This window comes from Anneissia japonica, unplaced genomic scaffold, assembly GCF_011630105.1.
Source record: "Anneissia japonica isolate Jap-2015-1 unplaced genomic scaffold, ASM1163010v1 scaffold466_len1169948_cov191, whole genome shotgun sequence".
In the NCBI taxonomy this organism is placed as follows: domain Eukaryota; kingdom Metazoa; phylum Echinodermata; class Crinoidea; order Comatulida; family Comatulidae; genus Anneissia; species Anneissia japonica.
In genome coordinates, this window is record NW_022689540.1 from 84,401 (window position 1) to 110,411 (window position 26,011).

The following is a 26,011-nucleotide window of genomic DNA, read 5'->3' on the forward strand; positions in this document are numbered from 1 at the left end:
CTCATTAAGCTACATGTAAAACAATACTTCTTAAAATACATAGAACCATTTTGTGTTCTATTGCAAAATGGTCACAGAAACCTCGAAATCATTACAAAAATAAATTATCTAAAATACACTTTAAAAATTTAAAATATTGACCTCATCAACAACACTAAAGTTCATGGCACTCGATTACTGAGTCATAATTGTCAATCTTGTATTACTTTACCGGGTTTTTTTCACGCTCTTCAATAATAATGTAAACTATGAATTTTGTTTTAATTACAATTGAAAGCTATCATAAGATTGGTTCCGATCCATTCCAACTCACAACTGCATCAGGCCACCTGGAAAAAATGCAGACAAAAAAACCAAAAATATAGATTTTTTTTTCTCTTTAATAGTAGTTAAACCCGGGCCCCATATCACACACATAATTGGAACAGAAAGTGTGTAGTATGGACAGTCCTTAGTCATTTAAGTAGGATCAGTACTTAATACTTCACCATGCAGTGGCGTTGAAAGGGGGTCAGGGGGGTCGCTGCCCCGGACCAAGATGAAAAATTTTCGGGGCAAGAACAAAATCTCCATAGGGCCCGACCCCAAGCCAGGATGGAAACTTTTGTTGTCAGAACAAACTCTACTTTATGGTTTTATTTCTTGTAAATTCCTCTTAAGGTAAGTGAAATAAAGTATGATACTGATCTTAATCTTTATGATTGATTTTATATGTACCTCTCACTGCATGCAAAGTGGTATGTATATACGTGTATTATATATATAATTATCGTTTTTTCATTGCAAAAAAATAATCACATGGAATCATATTCATGTATGTGGGTTTGGACAAATAGGGTCTTAGGAGGAGACTTAATTTGGGGAGCGGCCGAGTGGGGGTCCCAAGTAAAGGGGGGGGGGCCATGTGAGGTGTTGCCCCGGGGCACTTACTGGCTCTCGACGCCACTGTCACCATGTAATGTAGGATTTAGTGTTTTGAATTCACTTACTTTGTTCTGATGCAGAGTTCTAATGGAGGAACAAGGTCATCTTCACTTGGTAAAGTAGGATTCACTTGTGTTGTGTCTGAAAAGAAACAAAAATCTGATTAAGCAATGAAATATTATTCATACAATTTTTTTTTCCTTGAAGAGATTTACAGTAGCAGCAATTTCTCCACACTGACCATAAATTGATATGTTCAGACATAATATAATTTTTCATCATACATCCATATTGGATATATTTATTTGAGGTCAACCAAGATAATCAGCCACCACTGGGTACTCACCAATAGTAAGCCTAATTTCTTCATCTTGTCTTGCTAAGCCATCATAGTAGTACAGATCGAACCTCCTCTCAACCCTCCAGTCACTAACAAGCTCTTTCTTTATGCAGAAGAGTACACTGAAGTGACTCTCACTGCACACCACCCATATTGGGTACTTTGGGGTCTTGTAGTACCGTCCAACCTATTTAGAATAACATTGAAAAATAATTTACACTGCCATCAAAGTGACCACTTTGCCGCCTTTGTACACTATGAGAATTGTCCACTTAAACATTTAAAGGGTACTACTCTACAAGAAAGAAGACTTAATTTTCCAAGACAGATTGTTATATTATGTATGCAATAAAATAATATAAATGTAAACATCCTGAGATATCTAACCACACTATCAAATTTTATGTGTCAAATAAATGTTTATATTTATCCCATAAAATTTGATAATGTAAACAAAGATTTATTTATATTTGACATTTCCATTATAGAATTTTTATCAAGCTATTTTATAATATGAAAATGAATGGCAAAAGTACTATACAAAGTATGCGGTATTAACAGTTGTATTCTTACCTCACATGATTTATAGTGTTCAAACAAGGACAAAAGTCCAACATCACTGCGTCCACTAAGACCCTTTAGTAACATCTTCTCCGAGCCTCCAGAATCCAGCTCCATAATGTCATTAAACACATTTGACACAGCTTCCCCTGCTAAGTACAGATTCACCATTTCCTGGAAAGGAGTTCATAAACTTCAGTTCTATTTTATATTATAAAAGTAAATTTGCTTTCACTTACAGGATGAAAATTATTAATCAATTTATTACGAAGCTTAGAAAATGTAGTTGTTTTTAATTAGTCTAAAGCTCTGTTTGCACTATCTGGTTTAATGTGACAAATGTCCGTGATTTGTCAAACCTGATGTGTGAACAGAGCTTTATAAGACAAACAAATAGGCAACTTTGAAACCAACGGGGCCTCATTCACTCCCTGATGTTAAGAGAGCACCACTGTTTATATGTTCATGTGTTCAAATGTGGCATACACAAGTATATGTATAATGTAAAACTGAAGAGGTACACATTACATTTTGAACTCAAACCATAAAACCACAGCCAATTAAATCAATGTCATTTGGTGGATTTGCATTTCAAGTAAACATTTCAAAAGAGGATGAAATAGAAAGTCACCTGAGTACAATAGCCATGAGCACCCATTAACTTGTTTGTCGGTTCATCCATATCCACAATAATTCTGCAATCAAAAGATACTTGCAAGTATAAATACTGTACAGACAACGCACTGATAACTCAAATGAAATGCACTTTAAATGTTATTGCCAACTAAAATAGTGTGTTAGACCTCTCAACTATGATATTGATTGTTTGGCAAGGACATCAACCAATATGACCTCACTAGTCTTATGGCTGCTGAAGATTCCCAGATGCATGGCATTTTCATTTTGGTCCTTAATCTTTGTGGTTGAAAATTTGAACCACATCTAGATACCCTAGCTTGCACGGTTCGCATATAGCATACATGCTATGTTTTAGTTTACAAGAATTTCATGGTCCTACTGTCTTTTAATAATGGCATACCTAATGTGGCTACTGTTTGGGATCGAAAGTTAAATCAAAAACGTTCTCGGATAAACTGCTTTCAGTGATTGAGAAGCAGTTTACCCAATGAAAATTAAGTTTAGACCAAAAAAAAGAACACATAGATGGAGGCTTCCCCTATTACATACTTATCCACAGTTCTTGAGAATATAACAGAGTATAGACTCAATATCACTCCTGGGCTGTTTTGGCCTTCAAATGCTCCAATGTTCGCTTTCAAAAAATTATACAAATCTTCATAGCTTGAAAAGCTGTTCAAATTCAACTACAAGAGGCAAGAACAAAAAACAAAAACAAAACAGTGAAATAGTTTTTTATTATTCTCATGAATACTACAAATAGATTTCAGATAATAATAAACATGTGACAAAAATGTCCCCATTGGGATTCAAAGATAGTGGCTTAAGTGAATACCAACTATAGACAAAGATTGCTTACAGTTTCAGTAAGATTGTCTGATTTATATCTTGCCCCTGCAGTAAAAACTGGCCGCCCTGAAGACCTGAAAAAAATATTATTTGTACAGGTACATAAAAATACACAAAATAGTATTTAGAGTTTAAAGTATAGTGCAGTTGTAGAGTAAAGTGTATTTATGTTTAGTTTTAGTACAGTATGTATTATTCAATAATAATACAGTATGTACTGCATTGCTAGTTAAAGTTTAGTAGAGTACAATGTTGCACATGTACTATGCACAATATCTTTCAGTGTAGTAAATCCAGTACTGAACTACTGTATATTTAAAGTACACTGCACATTATTTACAGTACAGTATGTAGTGCCATGTTAAGTGCAGTATATCAAACACTATTAAATTTACAGTTAATACACAGAATCACAGGTTTATATAGGCTTATGCACCGTAATGTTTCAAAAATGGAATTCAGAGACTAAAAAAGACTTACAAGCAAACAGTTGCACTTTTCCTGCTCCCGGCTCTCCAGAAAATATCCGCTAACCCACCAGCCAAACAATGGGAGCGTTCTGATGTCAAAGGTTGAAGGCTTGCTGGACTTGCAAGCTTTCCTTCTCCAAATAGCAGTTGACGAATCATGCATGCCTGGACAGAAGCTAAGACACCGCAAGGACCACCCTAAGAAAATCAATTTGGTAATGAATGAGATAATTAAAACATCAATATACATGTTGTGATGTTCATAATTCATAATTTTATTTAACTCAAATAAGAGACTGATAGGTAACAAAGGGAACATGGAAGTCTGTTCCAGATGATTGGAATATGACAAAAGAGTGCATAGTGGAGTGCATTGCATCTGGCAGGGGATGGCGAAGTGTGGGATGAGGTCAACTTGTATTAGATGAAATATACCTATATCACGGCTAAAACGATTTTCTAGCGCTATAACTTGCGTGCATATTTATCATGGAAGCAATTAAGCATGACCTTAATTAGCGTAATTATTGTATGAGGTGTATCGCCGTATAAAAACAAAATATGCTGAGTCATGCGACACACCTCAAACGATACGAACTGCTTACGGTCACGTAAGGGAAGTGTCGTCAAGAGAGCCCTCAATCTACATGTTCATTGTGAGTACAAATTCATTATTTTGTTTTATTAATAGTAAATTGTTATAATTATCATAGGCTTATCTAAATGATTAATTGTAATGAAATGAATGGTGGTTATTAGAAAATTGATTTTATTTATTATAGTTCCACCTGTGCCTGTGACTTATACCTTATGTTGGACAATACCATATTCAAGATGAGAAGTATTAGAGAATCCAAAGCCTTGTGCACGCCACTCATCATTGAATGCTGATTGTGATGTACCAAATATCAAATTCTTAATTTCCTATGGAATACAAAAACACTACATTTATATATCTGAAAAGGTTGACTGTGTGGTGAGTATCTTGTACTACAAATTTTATGTTTAAACTACTTAGGCGCGGATCCAGAGTTTCGCACTGTTTGCCGTAACAAAGGTCAGGGCAAGAGATAAATACCTAAAAAGTAGGCCTAAAGTACCTGCTGGAAGATCATGTGAGCACCTACAGTATATTTATGTGTTTCATTTTAATAAACATGCTGTGAAGTAACATCTGTTTTAAAAACCTCAGATTGTCTGCACCTTATAGAGTTTATCCTGTGAGCCCAACCCCAGGACACGGAAATGTGAACCCATCTGTGCGACAATCAGAGTGAGTTCTGGATCCCTGCCTAGAATCAATTGTAGGGAACTACTCTCTATATTTTACCATAGCTTGTTTCAGTGTGATTGGCTTGGAGTTAAAGTTGACTTTTGTTTGCAATCCATAAGGCACTGTCTTAGATCCAGTGTGATCTTTTATGCCATCATCCACATCATCCACATCCCCAAACTCAACATCACCCAGTGTCGTAGATTTCTCCAATGCTTGCTTGGTGCTAGATTTACGTCTACGTCCACTTTGGCTCTGTGGTCTCTCCTGAGAAGTCCTTTCATCCAGATCTCTGCTTCTTCTAATCTCCTGGTTCTCTTCTTTACTTTTGGTATCTTTCTCATTCCTTTTCTTTTCTTTCAGTTTTGAGCTTCTTATGTTAGCAGCATGGAGTAAATCCTGGAAGGAGTCTGTTGTGGAGTGTTTGGTCTCTGTCTTATGGGTCTTTGTGTCTGTGTAGTCATCAATGATATGGTTACTATATTCAGATGTAATATCATTTTCAAATGTCAGTGAAGAATTTCCAGAAAGATTTGCTGATGGTTTCTTTTTATTTTTCCTGCTTTTATCCTGCAAGTATAAGGAGAAACTTACACTGGATGAGTCAATATGTGAAAGCATGTGGCAGAGCATTAAGAGTAGAGGTGGGCAAAGTGTGGCCCGACCGTGATTTTTTAGCGGCCCGCGAAAATGAATTAAAAAATCTATGTGTGTGCAGGGCCGGGTTGAAGGGCTGTGAGGCCTGGGGTTGTAATTGCAAATGGGCCTAAATACTTGTGGCTGAAACATAAAACCAGATTTTCTGTGATCTTTCCTGGGGTTCGTCGGGCACTATTTTTTCCCACTGGGCCCTATATTAATCTGGCACTATGTGTGCGGCCTGCCAAATATTTTTGACTAGAAAATACCTTGTTTTTTAAGGACCGACATCGATCATCCGTAAAAAGTAATGTGAAAACTGAGAAAAAATGCGGCATATGGTGATTAGAATAATAATGTATTAAAGTGATTAGTTTTATGCATATGTATATTTTTTATAGTATATTTGTAACTTATTTTATTTCCACATTTGGGTGAGGTTTAGAGAAGCTTACATCTAAATTACTAGTAATGGGGCCAGACATTCCTCGTCGTCGTGAGTTTGATGGTCTGCTAATTTTCTGTGAGGAGACTTCCTTCTTTGAATTACTATGTAGGTCAGACTGCCCAGGCCTCGTGTCATCTTCATTCTCATCATCAAACCTGGAGCTTGGACGCTGAGCTGGCATATGAATAACAGTTGCTTTTGCTGCCTTCTTGCCAGATACATCTTCCGGGGGTAAGCCACTGAAAGCTGGATATAAATAGTAAAGATTCATGATAACGTTTCCTACTTTTCGCTATTTCTTTTTCTGTTTTTCTCTGGATAGCATTGTATACTTAACAATAAATTAAACATTTTATGTACTTTTGATACAAATTGGACAATTCAGTTTATTTCATCTTGTCTTATCTAATACAGTATACTTGGAAATATTCAAAACACTTACAGATGGTTTTATATATTTGTAATTCTTGTGTAATTTATATAAAAACTACATGAAAAATTAATAAATTGTTAAAAAAAATGCATTATAAATAAAATATATCATATTTATATATTTTCAGAAATTTATAGCTGCAAGTTTCTTAAAATTTTAAATCCCTACATTTTATAAATTGTGTTATTCATATCTCATCCAATTCTGAGTGTTTTTATAATTCAAATAAGCCAAATGTTATGTATTTTGCAGATCCACAATTAAATCAATAAGCCACTTCCTTACCAAATTCACTATGATCATAAAGAGCAGATGTCTTGCCAGCGCCTCCATTACTAGCGGGCAATGATGCAGTAGATGAGCTGTTCATAGGAACAGATGAATTATTCTTGTTGTGCTTCTCTAGAAAAAATTTTGTCATAATTTCCACCATAGACCTCAGAGGTTCATCCTGTTCCTGTTGATGAGATCATGTGGAATTAGTATCATCATACCCTTTGAAGTACTTTTAGTATCATCATACCCTTTGAAGTACTTTTAGTATCATCATACCCTTTGAAGTACTTTAATGAGTCACAAAACCTCGAATTGAAACCCTGCGCTTCTTAATTTTTTTGCAAACTTTGGATGGGCTTCTTTTCCGGATGGGCTTCATTTTGAGATGGGCTTCTTTTCGAGGCTACATGTACTTTTGCAAAGTGAATGCTGTAAATTTTGGGAATTTGTACTATAAAACAATAATTAAGGCCACTGTATATCAATTTTTATCATGGAGTGTGTTAACTGGTATTAAATCTCATAAACTACTGTGTAAAACAAGATTGTCTTTAAATTTATTTAGTCTTTTTGAAATTCATGTACAGTGTATATAATGTACTATCTCGAAAGGAAGCCTATGCTATCTGGAAACAAGATGTGCTTCATTTCGAGGCTAATTTTGCAAACTAAACAGGGGTTCAATTCGAGATCAAGATTAAGCCCATTGGGCTTCAATTCGAGGTTTTACAGAGTTATAATAAAATAATGAAAAAGTTGTTTTACTGGTTATATTTAATTTGATAACTGATTTTCTTTCCTTTATTAAATTTTTTTCTGGATTTATTGATATATTGATTGATTGTTTGATTGACTTTATTTGATACTTATTACACTGAGGTCCCAATTGGGAAGAGTAAGTCATTTCCGAGAGCTTTGTTTAAACAGCCTTTCTTAGCACGTCTAATTTTGTTTTGCTACTTATGGTGATGCCCATCGACACTGATTTCCGTGAGACAAATGATAATAAAGGAGAAATGGTAAAAACATGCAGATTTATCGAATTTGTGGGAGATGGGTTATTTTCCGAGAGATTCTAGTGCGGTTGCGGAAGTGCGGGAGGCTGTCTTGATTTCCAGGAGACTCCCGTGACTTACAGGAGACTTGGAATCCCTGTGTTTATACATATGCATAAGAATATCTCATTTAATTGTTAATATAATACTTTGTTCAAATAAGACACTCTGCTGTAGTGTCGTATGATGACCACCTGTAGCATCAAGCTATATACTTTTTTGATTGTGTCCATGTATAAATATAAGCCCCTCTACATATCAAGTATTTCAGGAGCATATCAAAATGGCAACAAACCACAAGATAATAAGGCATTTAAAATTATGGCTGTTGCCGTTTTTTCAAATCTGTATGTACGAGTTGCAGCAACCTGTAACCATATTCCTAGGATTTTGTACCTTATTTCTTTTCATCAAATTACTAATATGTATTTCTTTGGCAAGTTGCGCTCGATTGTTAATGCTATAATCGTTTCTTGGGAGTTCACTATCCATTGCTTGAAGAGTAGACTTGAGGCCCTGTGTAAACAAGAAACATACAATTTAAAAACTCACAATAACATTAATAGCTGTTCATGATGAGGCCTTTTTCACGAATCGGTAGACATCTTGAAGTGATGACAAACATTGCGAATCAGCGGTGCATAACCAACAGAAATAAGATAAGCTTTTGGGCTGATTTTCTGACATCATGTTATTTAAAAAATCAAATCCATAATAACGGGTTCATCGTATCCAAAAACATTTTCCAGCAAAATGTTTTTAAAAGACTAGTCTACACCACTAGGCCTATATGATTGAAAAAAAATTGAAAAATGTTTTTGTACTCTGAAATCAAGATGGAAAAAGAAAAGCCTATCTAAGTAATGTATTAAAATAGGTCTATTCTAGGCCTATGGTATTATGCCATTATGCCGATGATCGAGATTCAGAGGGCCAGAGGCCCAGAAACAGTACACCGAACCATGATTCTCTCTGCAGACGTGACATGCATGTAGCAGCCGCTACGAGCAGAGAATAGCATCGGAGCGTCACTGCTCCATGGAAACATACGATTACTAATTTTGTGGTTACCTTGCCTAGCTGGCCCTAGGAATGGAAGATAGAGCAAACTGCATTTTTACCTTTCTACTGAGGTATTCTCGAACCAGTGACGCAGATATATTCTCCACGTATTCATTTTGAATCATGTTGATCAAGTAATTGCCTAAACTAGGCCTAGGTGGACAATTGATACATTTCGGTGAAGAACTTGTCGACTTCGGAATAAAACACGGTAAACGCTCAAGCGTACCTGATACTTGGACTTGGAACGAGGCTATGCTGACACATTGTTAAATTAACTACCAATAAAGACACTCGTGCCCACTCTAAGTATCTGTATTTCAAGATGGAAACGATTGTATTAAAGTCTAGGCCTAATTATTGTCTGCGAGTGTTTACGATTATCTCATTATTTGCTATTTTCCAACTCTCGGATGCAATCCATTCTCGTAGAAGTGATAATAGAGAACCAGCATATTTATTTTCTAAAGTTCTAGAAGCTCTCACTGATGCTAAAAATGAGATTCTATTGTCAGCCAGTACAAGTGGAGAAGCTTCGAATACTTGCACCCAGCCGCTGCTGAAGCCTCTGCATTCATTCAATGACCAAAGAGTGGCCACTGAAATAAGTCTTCAGTGCCCAAGAAGTACACAACTGCGAGACTGTCTTTCTAAAGGAACTGTTATGAAATCTGTTGAAGCATTTTGGAGTCAAGATTTTCGTACCGAAGTTATAAAATTGTGTTGTGTTGTCGATTTTTGTATGAGAAACAGCAAAGACTGTACATCAATCTTTCCAGAAAATAAGATAAAAGTAATAATAATATTAATACTTGATTTGCTGTAATTAATATTTAATGTATAATAAATACATAGGCCTAGGCCTAGACCACACTGTAAAGTATTTTAATTGTGCAGGGATACATCGAAAAGTACCACAAATTTTCATGGAAAATTTCTAGGAAAATAGGTTCACAGAATTGTAACTAGTAATAATACATTTAATTATACTTATTATATAGGCAAGTGCCTAATTTTCGTCAAAAATAATTGTGTGGAAATTGGCCCTTATTTTCCAAAATATGCAGAGATTTCTAAGCCTAATTTTCTGCAGAAGATATATTCCCTGCGCAGGCCTTATTTTACAGTCGGGTACAGACTCGCCCCCATTAGGCCCATTTCTGCCATGATTGATATGAAATCCTGTACAGTACTGTGATTTAAAGCCAATTTTAAAACTATTGTTTTTGACTGAGATACAGTATAAGACTTTAATATGGGACAATTAGGGTTTTTTGCTAAAAGAAATACCACTTTAAAATTAATATAATTTTTTTTTGTTTCAGTTACTTTCCTCCCAATCTTCAAGTAGCTTTACCATGGTATTTCTAAATAAACTGCTCTGCAAAGACGAGATGGTGATGTCGGAGGAATGCAGCAAGATGAGCATCGTTGCCTTAAATCTCCTTTCAGCAGAATCCCAGGTAAATGACTTCCAAATCATCCCATACTTTTAAGAAACAGTGAGGAGAAGTTTTCTGCAGTGCTGAACTATGCTAAATTTTAAAGAAAGTGTGCCGTTGAGGCCTATAGTACTACAGTGATGTACGTACCAGTAGGAAAGTGTGCTGTAGTAAAGATGAAGTGTTTTACGGTATAATTAAATTATACAGTAAGTGAACAAGTGTGCTAAATTAAAGTACAGATGTAGTAGTATAGTGAAATACAGATCATGTTCTGGAGGAATGTTTTACAAACTGTTGTGTTAATTTTCTTCACAGATTGATGGTATAAGTGAAATATTTGACATTTGCAATCCAAATATGACATCAGATATCCTAAGGTAATTTTGGAGAGAAAAAAATTAATTCACAAAAATAGCTTCAATTTTCTGCTTAAAGGTACAGTACAATAAATGTTTCTGTTGCCAAGATTGGTGAAGTATTGGTAGTATATTACTTTCAAATAGTGGCCTTTTCAAAGATATACTGTAAAACCTTGAATAAAAGCCCAATGGGCTTAATCTTGAGAAGAAGACCATCTCGAAGTGAAGCCCCTCTTTAGTTTGCAAAGTAGCCTCAAAAGATGCCCATCTTGAAAAGAATCCCACAGGTTTCTTTTCAAGATAGCATGGGCTTTTTTTTTTTGAGATAGTACAGTACATACACTGTACATGAATTTCAAAGAAACAAAATAAATTAAAAACATTCTTGTTTTATACAGTAGTTTAGGTGATTTATGTCAGTTAATAGACTCCATGATACAGATTGATGTTACAATGACCCTATTTATTGTTTTATAGTAGTAATTCCCAAAATTTACAGCATTCATTTTGAAAAGAAGCCCCCTCTTTACTTTGGAAAATTAACCTCGAAAAGAAGCCCATCCAATGTTCGCAAAAATAAAAAAAGAAGCCCAGGGCTTTAATTTGAGGTTTTACGGTATTCATGTTATGCAAAATTTCATGTTTTTAAGACAAAAAGAGATTTTGTTGACTGAATGGTTTTACTTATTTTTAGGTTAATTCAAATAATTGCTGGAAATTTAACATCTTTGGAAATGAGGCAGCTTTCATCACAACTGAATGGTGTTGGCATAGATACATCTGTTACTAGGGAAAAGGTGAATCATGTGATATTTAATTTGGTGTAAAGTGAGTATATAGGTACCTGGTTGAATATGGATGATGTGGAATGAAATTGGTATGTGCTGATTACATACACATGGCTGAGAATATGGGTGAGCCTACAGTAGGAGTTGGTATATTGTGTGATTGATTCATACATCCAATGTCCAGGGTAGCATTAATGCATACAGACTTCTGTATTGGAATATACAGCTAACATACATTAAACAATAGATCATGAGAAAGGCAGTGGCGGCAAAAAAGGGTAGGCAATTTTCAGAAAACATAACACCCCCCCTCTCCTTTCGATGTTGCCACGACAAGGTCATCAAGCCAAAATCATAAATTTTCTGATCAAAACTAACTTATTGTGATTGCCACTCCCTAATATTGATGTATCAAAGTACAAGTTTGGTTCTTCCTAAACCATAATATTGGGAATTTATTCAGGGACACTGACCAATGTGTTGAACCGTCTGTGACTGTCAGCAAAATTCTCTAGCCACCACTAGAGAAAACTTTATTGTTGAAGCTAGCTTTTTTTTCAAAATAATTTATATAGTATTTGTAAGCATATATTGTTATAATGATGTGCTACATACCTACACCTTTATCTCAATTGTATGATGTTTTCATTACTTGATTTTATCCCAAATATTATTTAGTAGTTTGGTGTTTCACCCTTCAATATCAAAATAAACGTTTTTCTTACAGGCTGAAAAGTCAATGCCCTCACAGATCACTCTTGCTTTGATAAGTGTATGCATGCTCCTTGCCTTCAGCTTCAGCCTGACTATCTGGGCTGTTTACCAAAAACTCACCGGTCGTCTTGATCCTCGCAGTCACGTATTGTATTCTCAGATCCATGTTCATGATGACAATTTGTTTCAGGATGACGACGACGATTATGATGATCAGATTGCTTGAAACTGTTTGTTCATTGTTTGATGAGTTAATTAATATTACTTATTAGATTTTAAAATAAAAAACAAGTACACTGATAAGCAGCTGTGCATGCTATTTTGAGCTGTGGACCATTGCTTTAAGCTGTGAACTATGGATCTGTAAACCATGGATTTAAGTTGTAAAATATGGATTTAAGCTGTAAACTATGGATTTGAGCTGTGCATCATGGATTTAAGATTACCTATGGATTTGAACTGTAATCTATCGGTTTCAACTGTGAACCATGGATTTTAGCTGTGAACCATGGCTTTGAGCTGTAAACTATGGATTTGAGGATGCAAACTATGAATTTAAACTGTAAACTGTGGATTTTAACTGTGAACCATGGATTTAAGGTGTTAACTATGAATTTGAGCTGTGAATCATGGATTTGCGCTGTGAACTTAGATTTAAGCTGTTAACTATGGATTTGAGCAGTAAATCATGGATTTAAACTGTGAATCATAGATTTAAGCTGTGAACCATGGATTTGAGTTTTGAACTATGGGTTTGAGCTGTGAACCATGGATTTGAAATGTGAGCCATAAACCATAAAGTTTTTGAACAAATTTCAGCCGTGAGCCATGATTTTGAGCTGTATGCTGCAGATTTTACCTTGTGAGCTAAGAATTAGGCTTCTAAGTATAGCTAACTATAGCTTTTGAAGCTGTAAACTACATGTGTACATTGTTAGCAATTTATTGGTATTGAGCTACATGTAGGAGTGGGAATATAGAGGGAGGGAAATATGGGTGCATTTTGCTTGGGAGAAAGCAAAAAAATGTATTAGAATCTACCTACAGTATTTGTACGCATTGTTTAAACCAAGAGCTATATTTATCAATACGGTGTTTTTATGTATAATAGATTTTAAAAGGAAGCAATATTGAAACCAAAGAGATTGTTTGAAGAGGATATCCATCAAATTACTTAATTGAACAAACATTTGGAAGATGTTCTAATTATTTATTAATATTATACTGTATTATGTAGTTGCATCAGGCTTTAGCATGTTCATTATAATTGTATGCTAGAATCCTATGTTGAATATAGCTGACTCAATTTCTATCAAAGTACTCTATATTTCAAAAGTAGCATTTTATAGTATGATACATGTTTATTTTATATTTGTTTCACAAGTTTTTGCCCCCATTTGATGGGTTTCATCAGATGTTGCCAACTCTTACATTGTAATAGAACAAATGTGGCAAAGACAAGCAAAACCAGTCACTCGTCGCAAAAGTTGATCTTTAGTTATTAATACAGGGTTAACAGTAAAGTGAGAGCTATAAAGTGGTAAAAGAATTCAACATTTCCATATGAAGCATTTAAACATGCAGCTGTTTAAAGAACAATATTTGAGAAATCAACCTTCAAAGTTCATGATTTCAGGCATTTCTCAGGCAGAAACCATCACCAAATTGTTGTTTTAACACTGAAAATAGGGAAAATAACAGCATAGCATGATGTAATAGTTATATAACAGTTAGTTTAGTGCAATAAAATAGATTTTAAAAATATTTGACATTCCAGCATGTTTTGATCATGATTTTAGTCAAGTGACTGGTTTGGCTGGTCTTGCCACAAATATAGATTTTTTCTGATTGCATTTTATCCAATATTGATCAGCTATCTCAGTCCCATCCCAAAAATTTCTTACCAGTCACCTCTGCTGTTGTCTCTACGTTCTCCTTAATAGTAGTAACTCTTCTAGTATTTTATCCAATCCTGCAAGGTTGTTCATACACTGTTGAATTTTGGCAGGATTCCCAGTACGAGCCCTGCATGCCACCTGTCTTGAAGGCCTATATCATTGCAATCATAATGTATTTATGTAGTTGCAATGAAGCATAAAATACTCGTTCACAAAAAAAACCCTGTCACTTCATCTGCTGCCGGCATAGACAAAGGTGTCTGATTTGAACAAAATCTTCCAAAACAATGTGTTAACTCAGCTGAAAATATGCCAGTCTTTCAATTTGTAAATACTATCTCTTTCTAAATTGCTACACATGAACAATTAAAGAGAAATTTATATTGTTAAAAAAAAAATTTAAGTATAAAGAGTGCAGTTTAATTCCTTGATGTTTAAGATGATTATTGTCCAATCCCAGTGTCTTGTTATTGCGGCAATATTTTGGCTAAAAACAATTCTACTCTCTAAGCCTTAGGCAAGACTTTTTATGTCTTGTTTAGCGAACCCGGCGACCGCCAATCAGTGTTAATTTTGAATAAAAATAAAATTCTAACTTTGGACAATTAGTGCACCCGCCGACACACACAAAAAAAAGAAGTAATTTCAGAAAAAAAAAAGCTTTTCTTCATTTTTATTATACCCGCCACTGCCTTGAAATATGCAAATATAATACATGCATTTTTCTTTTTAATTATATTAATTTAAAGCATTTAACCATCCAATTACTACACTGTTCACATTCACAAATAAAATTTTATTTTGATATTTTTATTTTCTCTTTCATTGCATGTTTTTGACAAAACGATTTGCTAAATAAGAAAACATAATTTTGATTTTGTTTTTTTCCAAACCATCCAATTACTACACTGTTCACATTCACAAATAAAATTTTATTTTGATATTTTTATTTTCTCTTTCATTGGATGTTTTTGACAAAACGATTTGCTAAATAAGAAAACATAATTTTGATTTTGTTTTTTTCGTCGTCCTCTGACAATCTTTAAGAAAATAAGTTCGCAATACAAGGAATAAAAGAAGTTTTGCCTAATAAAGCACCATTCCATCCTGTAATTGACAAGTTATGTGCTTCTTGTTAATTTTATTTGGGAGAAATATATATATATACTGTAAGGTCATATTTTCAAGGCTGTATGATATTTTCTGTAGCATTTAGTAGATAAGTACATTAATATGCAATATATTTGTAATTCAATGCGTGATATTTTAGTAGCTGATTGATAAACTGTAATAACAGTATTAGTAGCCATTTTCGCTTGTGTTACCAATGGATGTGTGCAAATTATTAAATGTGAAAAAAGTGTACAGTATATAAAGCTGCCCTCATATGTGACCTGTTTTTTATATTCTTGCTTCTTGACAGAGAAACTACTGATCCATTTTATTGACATCCGTTTAATTTTACAGTATTCCTGTGGGTTTACATGTATGTTTCGAATCCCTGGTGGGGACTAAACAACTTATCATACTTAATTTCAATATATTTTTTATTTCTATATTTGTGTATTCATTTTTTATTACTATGTGAATAGGAAAGCATGTTTTTTTGTTTGTTTTGTTTTGTTTTTTTTTTTTTTTCAGACTTTTGTATGACAAAGTCCCCTAGTATGCCATGGTGGTCCAGAGATCTTGTACGTAGTGATCCCCAGAGGTTTCTAACTGTAAACAATCCAAAATAACAATGCCAGCACAAACAAGCTGTCCTCGCATATACCTCAAATATACTACTTAAACATTGTATCAAGATTTTTGTTGGAAATTAGTTTTTAAAGCAAACAGAAAATTCATATAGGGCCCTAGGAGGCAGTACTTGTGCCAGGATTTGTCCGACGGGGTGTTGAATGTCCCTGACTGAAGACCGATTACTCTAACGACAGCGTAAACTTGCATATTAAGCCTAATCACCAGTGGCAGTGCCAGCCTGGGGCGGATGCGGGGGAGGGGTGCAGACGGTGCGATCGCATCCCCCAAATTGTATTAAGAAAAATAATTATTGTATTATATTCGGTGGCGTAACACTCTCTTGCGGCGGTCTGCAGGGGCCCCTAACCAGATGGTCCTCGATCTAGCACCCTGACCCAAAAGGGCTTTGTTGAAACACAACAGCAGTGTCTCTGACATCGACTGTACAGTATATCGTATTACATTTATATCCAGTGGCGAATTAAAGGAGGCCCTAAATTTTTAAATTGTAAGTCTGTGAGGTTTTAACTGTTGTTTATTTTGTTGTACTGTGATGGTTACTTTTGTTGTTGTTATTTTAATATGTGTTTGCAGGACCATATTGTAAAACGGCGGTAAGATCTCGCCTGTATATGTTATCCTGCCTAAAGATGTTTTAAAAAAATAAAATAAAATAAAAGTGAGTGCCATTTCCAGCCGTTTGAGGTGCCATAATCATAATTTTTTTTTTACCTCAGCCCCAACCTTAGTGGGGCTGAGGTGGTATTGACCCTTTATCAGTCAAATTCTCTCCCTGGGCCCTAATTCCTGGATTCGCCACTCATACCATTTATTTTGTCGTTAAAACATTTAGAATGCAATAACAAACACAATTAAAAAACGAGCACATTTAAAATCCTTAATGGAATTGGCGACCAGGACCCAAAAGCCCCTACTTCTCAGACAGCCACAAGGCTCCTGACCCCCATCGTTACGCCACTGATTATATTGTTGACATCAATTATTGTTAACATATTTAAGGTATGAGAGTGCAATTTCTTTGCACCCAGAGGCCCATATTCTCAAGATTTCTCAAGAAAATTGTACTCGCATGCACCCATGGGCGCAGATCATGGGGGAAGGGGACACGACCCCCCCCCACATATTTTTAAGGGGGCCCCACATATTTTTAAGGGGGCCCCACATATTTTTAAGGGGGATGGTCCCCTCACTTTTCGTCCGCAATTTCATAAGTCAAGAAAATGCCTGAAAATTGTGAAATATTACCCACATATTTTTAAGGGGGATGGTCCCCTCACTTTTCGTCCGCAATTTCATAAGTCAAGAAAATGCCTGAAAATTGTGAAATATTAGTTTATAGCAACATACCAGTATCTCTGCCCACAAACATCTAAATTACCTGTAATGCCAATATTATAATTTGAGAAGTAGGCCTATGACAAAAAACGTGCAAAGACAAGATTGGTTTTCGGCACAAGAAATGGGTAAAGTAAGTAAATACATCAAAGAGAATTAAGTTTATTTTATATGGTACATCACAGCGATTAATTAGATGGATGATGATGAATTTTACTATATAAGAGTGTCATATCCGGCAATCTAGCGATACTATTTCCACAAATTTTACCACCTCAATCCCATTTTATGGTGGGGCTGAGATAGGTGTGGACCCACGGTTTTGAAGTAGGTAAAGTAAATACATCAAAGACAATATTTTAAGTTATTTTCTTTAGTACAGTACATCAAGCTTATTAACTAGATCTTTATTTTTGCCGAAAATAGCTGATAAAAGGTCATGAGAAATTGTTGGTGCTTCATTTTGACAATATAGGCCCTAATTGTGATGTGATGATTGATGAATTTTACTATATAAAGGTGTCATTTTCGGCCATCTATAAAAGGTACTATTTTTATTTTATATGGTACATCACAGCGATTAATTAGATCCATGATGATGAATTTTACTATATTAGAGTGTCTATCCGGCAATCTAGAGTACTATTTCCACAAATTTTACAACCTCAGCTCCAACTATGGTGAGGCTGAGATGGGTGTGCACTCACAGTTTTGAAGTAGGTAAAGTAAATACATCAAAGACAACATGTTTTTAAGTTTTATTTTCTATAGTACCGTACATCAAGCATTAATTAGATCTCTATTATTGCCAAAAAAAAAGCTAATAAAAGATCATGAGAATTTGTTGGCGCTTCATTTTGATGGTATAATGGTGATGTGATGATGAATGTTACTATATAAAAGCGTCATTTCCGCCCACCTAAAGGTACTATTTCCTCAATTGTTCTCACCTCAGCCCCAACCACGGCTGAGGTTGGTGTGGACGCTTTTGAATTAGGCAAAGTAAATACATCATAAACAATGTTTTTAAGTTTTATTTTCTATGGTATATTAATTAGGTCTCTGTGGTTACCGAAAATCGCTGATAAAAGATCTGTTGACTATTCAATTCAATTCAATTTCAATATACATTTATTCTATATAACAGTGATGTGATGATAATTGATTTAAATTGTCACTTGACTTTAGCAATGTACAGTATGTTTACAAGGGCATCATAAAAGTTTGGAGAAGGGTGTTTAGCTTGCAGTGTTTTAAGAATACAGTAAAATAAGAGAAGGATATCAATACATTGCTGGTATTGATCATGATAGCCGTACTAAAGGCAAAGCGAGTGATATGATTGGAGTCAGGGTGGCAAACTGAGACCCTTCGATATTGTTGCTGAGTTTGGTACTTCAAAAAGCGCAAAGCGTACGTGCTAATTGTCTGGAGAGCGCGTATATTCAGTTTATACTGACCAATCTGGCATTCAGGCCTAGAATATATATATATATATATATATATATATATATATATGCTTAATGATGTCATATTACGGTAGCTTGATATCAAATAACTAATAAAAATTCACCAAAATTTGTCAAATGTCCGTAGCCCCCACAGTGGTCCCTAGCCAGCTACCCCCAACCCCCAGCCAATTAAGACTCATTTGCTCGCCTAGCTCCACCCAGTCGGGGCTTTTAGCACCCCCCGTTGGGCGGATCCTGGCGCCATCACTGGTTTACCTCTCACTACAACTCACCTTCATGTTTGGCTAAGGTCAGAATTTCGTTGCCGAGATCACCACTGAATAATTCCCCAGCTAGTCTCTTGTAGCCATGTTGCCTCAAAGCAGTGCACAACATTTTCAGTTGGTGCGTTTCATTTTTGACATTTTCTCTCCAATACTTCATCATATTAGCGATAGCTTTTTGTGAGTTCAGCTGTTCTTCAGTCCAAAACCCTTTAACTCTAGCCCATGAAACACCTAAACGGACACCAAAACCTTTCCAGCTATAGTTCATTTCCTCAGATACAGTCGCAATTATGGCGTCATCTACAAAACCTAAAGTAACCATGACAAAATTGAAGCATCATATCATATAGAAATATACCATTACCCGTCTCTTATACACATCTAGATGTGTATAAGAGACAGTATATATATATATATATATATATATATTGTTCTTATGATCTCATTATTGAATTTGATTTCTTTGGATTTTTCGTGTTTGTTTTTTAATCAAAATGTTGTTACTTACATTTTATTAGCATTTTTGCTTTAATGTTTTATATGATAAAATGTACATGTAAATGTATAGACCTATGGACTAAATAAAAAATATAATTCGAACTAGGCCCGGGGTTAAGCGCCTAACATGAACAACAACATTAAGACAGTCTCCTACGTACACATCACCATGCCCGTTTCCTACGTACACATCACCATGCCCGTATATGAACAAATCGCAGATATTTGTCATGGAAAAGTATGGAAATTACATTATTATTTTCGTTGCTTATGGATATACTGTAATTTTTGTGTTGAGTTGTCATATTCATTTGCTTTAAGAAGAATTTAAATGAAAAACAAATATTTTCCCTCATAAAAAAATATTTTCCCTCATAAAAAAAAATATATAGCGGAAACAGATCATTTTTTTAATCTTGTATAAATTAAATAAATTAAATCGTTTAATTCAATGTTTGAGTTTGCAGGTATTCAGATTTTAACAAAGGCACTGCATCCTTGATATTTTACTCTTATCACAAACGTACATAAATAGTCAAGAAGATTAGATGCTCGCTATAAAAACATTTATTATTTGTCTTATCGTTATCGGATGTTACAATAATTGACTTGCTTCCTCTAAACTGCAAACATGCCTACAGTACTTAACCTGGTCAGCTCATATCTTCAATATATCTTCTTTTCCTTTCGAATCATGATACAGTACCGCCTAAAAAATCCCCGTCAATAAAATTCTACATCCAAACGTTTTATAACTTAGGCTAGCTAGCTCTCTTACTGGAAATACAAGGTAAATAAAGCGATTTTCATTATAATAAAAATACAAAGCAATAAATATTGCTTTTCCCGGCTTACAAATCAAAAGGTTATCGATTATGGAATTCTTGAAAATTCTACAAGTACAAATAAGTCTATGTTTTTCGTCTGGGTTTCGTCAAAAAGAGGATTGCCAGATGCGACACCTCTCACAAGATGGCGACACAAAATTGTGTAGCACACACGAATACTCATTAGAGTATTTTTATGTACGTTTATTTTTCAAGTGTTTAGATGTTTTTTATCTTCTAAAAATGAAAATAATAGGAACTGCCCATGACAGAATAATGAAGAGGGTAAAGACCCTAATTTTTACGTATAGAAATTTGAGAAAAATATTCATTAAATAGTTTCATTAAATAAAATCAACGCTTTCAGGATGTAATGCTTAGATCCTAACTCAACAATCAATTAATATCTAATTCCTTACAGTAGCCCCTTAGGTGCAAGTCCAAAATTCTACTAAATAATCTTAACCTAATCGGTGGGTGTTCAGTTGGTCTGGACATTATATGTCATAATGATGTCCGCTGTCTACGAGTCTACGATCCTATAATCACAAATTGATGAAAAAAAAATTTGATACTTGAAAATTACGGAGAGGATACTCTGGGATAGGCCTAATCGAGGATAAACAGGATAATGCATAAACATAATTAGTCAAAGATAAGCACTGAAAATATATTAACCACCTAGAAAAGCGGAGAATTGAGTGTGGTGCATGCTTCCCGGAATATAAAACCAAAACCCTCACGCAATATGTGGGTGCTAGCCACGTCCCAAAAGCTGATTATCCAATAACAAATCCCTTGACGGTGTGTTTGTCTCCGTCTGGAGGTCCATTACAGACTAGGGCTAGGGCAGGCTTGTCTTTAGTGACGGTGCAGCCACAAGGGAAACTCATTCCGTCCTCGGGCTTGTCGATTCTCTTGAGGAGCTTACCATCACAGCCGTACATGGAGATGCGGTTGCCTCCTGCTACAATGATACGATCTCTGCCATCGATGGCAATGCCACGTGGCTTCAACTCCTTGGTCTCGTAGGCAATAGAGAAACTATGCACGTACTTTCCAGCATCGTTAAAATGCTGCACACGTGCATTACCTGTGTCGACCACGAAGATATGGTCTTTACTGTTAATGGCCACAAACCATGGGATGCGGAATTTGCCAGGCTTGGTTCCCTCTCCTCCGATGGTTCGAATGTACACCCCTTCAGTGGTGAACACCTTAAGACAACGTCCCTTGTGGTCAACTACATGAATCAAACCTTTACTGTTAACAGCAATACCAATTGGTCCAAGAAGAAGTTCCTTAGCAAATCGACGGATCAAGTTCCCTTCACGATCGAGAACGAAAACCTCATGGTTGTAGAAGTCAGCGATGACAATCTCGTCTTTGCGGGTGACTGCAACGCCGTCTGGACTGAAAGCATGCTGCATGCCGTCGTACTCCAGGGTGAATTCTTCTTTCTCTTCGCCGTTGCGGTTCATAATAAGAATACGATTATTGAAACGGTCAGATATGATGTAGTTGCCCTCCGAATTGGTCGTGACACTACGTGGTTGGTTAAGCTGGCCGTTAGAGCCACCGTATTCGAAAGCCAATCCGCCTCGTGGAGCGACATTCACTTCGAAAGGTGATCCAGTTACTGGATCTCCGAACACGGTAGCATGGACTTTGATCTTTCCAAAACGATGTGGGACGAATTTAATGGCGTATGTTCCATCACTGTTGTCGTTTGCTAGAATAGGCATGATGCTTTTATCTGCTGATTCCATACGGGCCACGACATCACTTCCTCCCTCGGCAATTTGAGTGCCCATCTCATCACAGAGTGTGACCTTTTGAAATGATACAAAAAATAATTTTAAAAATGATGTAGGCCTAAAAATTTAATTGTTTTAAAATGCATATTTCACATTGACTGAAGATTGCTTTACATTTAAATCATGGGATATTTGACGCAAACGCAAGAAACGTTACGGTTAGGTCATTACAGGGTTTTTCGGAAAATTTAAAAGCAACCGGGAAAAAAAGAGTAAGAAAGAAATTATTGATCGCCCAAACCGCCTCAGAGGCTATTTCCGGGTGTCTAGGGGGGGGGGGGAATGGTTGTTTCTTGACCGGTACCCCTATCGGGGACATTGGATTCCCTTTCGGACATCTCTGTATTCTCTCCTGGTCAGTGGCCACTGATAGAGCTTCACACACTCCATTTTAGTCGTAGATAACTTTTTCTCAAGAAGAATTAGACAATGGCTGCGGTTTGTTTTGTTTGTAATATAATGCAATGTGTGATTCTTACCAGGAATTGTAATTCGACACCAACAGTTGCATCCTTCTCGCTGACGTTCTCCACTTTGGATTTCAGAGGGTCAGCTGGTAGAGTTGTTCCAACGCGTCCTACGCAGTCTTTGCGCAGATCTTGCTCAAACTCATCGTTAATCTGGAATTCCAGGTTGGAGGTTTCAATCGGGGCGATGTTCACCTAGATGCAGAAAAAGATAAAGTATGTTTAAAATTGACGCCTCTTAATTTAAAAAAATTGTAATCTCAGCCCCGAAACCCTGACTCAGAAATACCTGGATGGTGTCCGTCGGGGATAGTTTTTACCATTTGTATTTTAGTGATTCTACTTGTTCTACCATGTAATCCCGGCCCCGAAACCTTGACTCAGAAATATCGGGTTGGTGTCCGGCGCGGCGGGGATAGCTTTTACGATATTGTAGTTAAGAGATGTAGTTAAGCCTAACCTTTAACAGTAGGCTAATTTCTGGCCCCGAAACCTTGGCTCAGAAATACCGGGTTGGTATACGTCGGGGGACAGTTTTCCACCAAAGTTTTTACTATTTGTATTTTACTTTGTTTGCCTTATTGTTTGGAGTATTATTGTAAAACAGCGTTAAGATTTTGTCTGTATATGTTACCTTGCCTAAAGATGTTTTAATTTCTTTAAGATAAAAAAAAAATTAAAACTATAAAGCAGTCCTACAGCCTAGCCTAATAGTATTATATATCTCTCAAGACCGCTAAAGGTATTAGGGTAATTTTGTTTAAAGTTTGTAGGCCTATAATGCCTATATGCATTGAGTTTCACAAAGCCTAGTAAAACCACCAAAAAAAATATTAAAAATATATTGCAGACCTTTTTGGAAAGAAGATCTTCCAATCGATTGATGGTTTTTGTACCTTCAGCTGGAAGTGTCACATGGTTACCAAATGCTACGAGATTATCGGCAAATTCACAGCTGTCAGACAATTCGCGACGAGCGTTGCGAAGATGGAGGAGCTGCTTGTCAACGCCGTCTTTCTTTACAGCACATGTTCGATCGATGTCACGCAGAAGCTCATCACGATATTTCATAACCTGTGATTAAATAATAATTTAAAAAAAAACTGTAGGAAAAATTGTAGGCCTAAATCAACGTCCGTCAGTTCTACAGTGTCTACTCAAATTGAATATATATAGAAAATCTCATGAAAACAAGAACTCGGGAACTTGCAGCAAAGAAAATTAGTAGCAAGACTATAGAAGTTAAAATGTTTTAAGGTGTTAGGAAAATAGATTTGGACATTTTCTTTTGTAAATTCGGTGTCTTTAAGAATTACCAGTGAGCTTACCTTTTCACAGAGACGTCTGGCAATACCTTCTACAGCAGATTTGGCAGCTTCGGTGTTCTTCCTTAACTCTTCACCAACACTTTCTACTCGTTCATAAGCAGTGTCGATAGTTTCAATCTTCTCGCGACTCTCCCCAAGAAGACCGAGCACTTCCTCTCTCTTGTCTACGTAGCTACGTTGAACGTCTTCAAGTTTGTGATCGTCAGCAGGGTGAGATACAGTGATGCAACGGGAGCAAACCACTTCTTGGCAAGTAATGCAGAATCGACTGATTTCAGTGTTAGAATGCTTCAAACAAAATGTAGGTTCCATACAGATTCGATCACTACGCAAGTTTCCATTTCCATGCTTGTCAATAAAATTAATCAAGCTTCGAAGGAACATGCTGTTTGGAAGCTCCTCAATACCTCTTTTTGGGAAGATATGCTCCTGTTGGCAGGCAGCACAAATCAATTTCCCGCCATTGGAATGGACGGATTTCTCCAAGCAATCCAGGCATTGAGCGTGCAAGCAAGGTAGTGTTTTAGCGCGCTCGTACCTGTCGTTGTGAATCGGGCACTTGAGGAAGGCCTCGTCTATCGTCTCCCGGCGGATCGAATCTTCTGCCATACTTGATAAGTATTCTTTTATTCCAGGATAAATTTTAAAAACCAGAGACGATATTCGCTTCCGAGATGGAAAACATCTGAATGGTTTGGATGGACACCTTCCCTTTTAAACACACGAGAATTATGATTGACATCTAAAACAAAGCCATTTTAGGTAAATCTGTTGATCCGTAAAATCGGTTGTCATTCTGTTGTCTCTGGGAATGGGATCATTTTCCGAAGAAAAAAAAATACCGGATCAGCGTCAGAGTGGAAGAAGACAAACGCATGCAGTTAATTTTTATTAATATTCTAAAATTTATCAGTCGACAGAAATAATATATAGTATTCAAGATTGTAGCATTATTGATTTCAATGATAGAGTGAAACCTACATGTAATATTTAACAAATCATTGAAATAAAAAAACAAATTATATTGGGTTCTGCTCACAAAGCATGAAGAATATATTATGCAAGCTGTTCGTTGAAATTCCTGATCAGGTCAAGTGAAACCTTTATAAACCTTCCCGGCGTGTTTTTACATTTTGGTTGTGATAACATTAATTAATATGCAACTTTATACGCAAAAACTCGAACACCTAAGTATGCTGTTTAATGCTGAACAGGTTTTCGGCTCCGCTCGAGGATGTAGAAGAGGAGTATCACGTAAGTAAGTAATGCCCGAATAAGGATAACATTAATAAAACACCAAACGTGTTGTGGTAGATACAGTATTGAATGCTCATTCAAACACGGGTTTTTCTGATATTTAAAAAAATTCAGGCCTATTTCTTTATATAATCGTCGTAATTTTTCTGGGGGTTTAATCAATTTTAAATTCCAATTACTTTTTTAAATTATGGATTATAATAAAGATATTAGCTGAAAATTATACAAGAAAATACTTTCTTTGCCAATATACATTGAGTGTCAATCAAATTTAACAACTGACCAATCAGAACATGGTTTGGAGCACGTGCTCGTCTCGTAAGTTTGTCGACCTTCAAATCCAAGGGGAGGGATTTCACAGAGGATAAAAATGAGACCCTTAAACTGGCAGATTATCAAGAATTTCGTATAGAAAGTTTGTAAATTAGCAAAAATAATTTTTGAATTAATTGTTTGCTTCATTTGACATTGGTAATTATTAATTTGACCATGATGGATTCAGTGCTCAACAGGATGCGCATTTTTGTAAAGTTTTTCCGTGAAATCATTGGGTTTTAAAGAATATTACAGCGGCCAGTTTTCTTTCCCAGCCAGTTTACCCCCAATAAGAATAAAAACCATCTGGGAGAAAAAATTTTATGTATTTTCTACATATTAGTAGAATCTAACTATCGATTAAATAAGCTTCTCAAACACCAAAATTGTCATATTTTTAGGAGGCTTTCGAGACATTTTGAACAATGCCCGACCACGCTCACCTCGGGCCACCCAAGCATATTTCCCCCCTAAAATTTTACCTTGCCCCGA

General features: G+C 35.8%; 3 protein-coding genes across 6 annotated transcripts; 1 reads left to right on the forward strand and 2 right to left on the reverse strand.

Annotated features, from left to right (window-relative positions):
* Positions 1-224: 224 nt before the first annotated feature.
* Positions 225-9,332, reverse strand: LOC117124945 (probable ubiquitin carboxyl-terminal hydrolase MINDY-4). Of its 3 annotated transcripts, none has more exons than XM_033271303.1 (14): positions 9,199-9,332; positions 8,304-8,423; positions 6,862-7,033; positions 6,151-6,389; positions 5,114-5,626; positions 4,591-4,707; positions 3,794-3,981; positions 3,324-3,387; positions 3,014-3,150; positions 2,457-2,520; positions 1,838-1,999; positions 1,271-1,451; positions 990-1,065; positions 225-329 (listed from the first exon to the last, which is right to left on the reverse strand). In XM_033271303.1, the coding sequence occupies exons 2-14, from the start codon at positions 8,397-8,399 to the stop codon at positions 281-283; spliced, it is 2,058 nt and encodes a 685-aa protein (XP_033127194.1). In that variant the 5' UTR covers positions 8,400-8,423; positions 9,199-9,332; the 3' UTR covers positions 225-280. The 3 variants fall into 3 exon arrangements, with proteins under 3 accessions (XP_033127194.1, XP_033127180.1, XP_033127189.1); XM_033271289.1 differs by lacking the exon at positions 9,199-9,332 and adding an exon at positions 9,029-9,166; XM_033271298.1 differs by lacking the exon at positions 9,199-9,332 and adding an exon at positions 8,979-9,109.
* On the forward strand, positions 9,261-14,763 carry LOC117124968. Of its 2 annotated transcripts, none has more exons than XM_033271315.1 (5): positions 9,261-9,762; positions 10,295-10,432; positions 10,730-10,791; positions 11,468-11,570; positions 12,289-14,763. In XM_033271315.1, exons 1-5 carry the CDS (start codon positions 9,295-9,297, stop codon positions 12,499-12,501), a joined length of 984 nt encoding a protein of 327 aa, XP_033127206.1. In that variant the 5' UTR covers positions 9,261-9,294; the 3' UTR covers positions 12,502-14,763. The 2 variants fall into 2 exon arrangements, with proteins under 2 accessions (XP_033127206.1, XP_033127214.1); XM_033271323.1 differs by having other exon boundaries at positions 11,468-11,601; positions 12,289-12,421.
* A 5,294-nt stretch (positions 14,764-20,057) lies between these two features.
* On the reverse strand, positions 20,058-24,641 carry LOC117124993 (tripartite motif-containing protein 3-like). Its single transcript, XM_033271345.1, has 4 exons — positions 23,948-24,641; positions 23,472-23,693; positions 22,632-22,814; positions 20,058-22,167 (listed from the first exon to the last, which is right to left on the reverse strand). Exons 1-4 carry the CDS (start codon positions 24,554-24,556, stop codon positions 21,115-21,117), a joined length of 2,067 nt encoding a protein of 688 aa, XP_033127236.1. The 5' UTR covers positions 24,557-24,641; the 3' UTR covers positions 20,058-21,114.
* Positions 24,642-26,011: the final 1,370 nt, after the last annotated feature.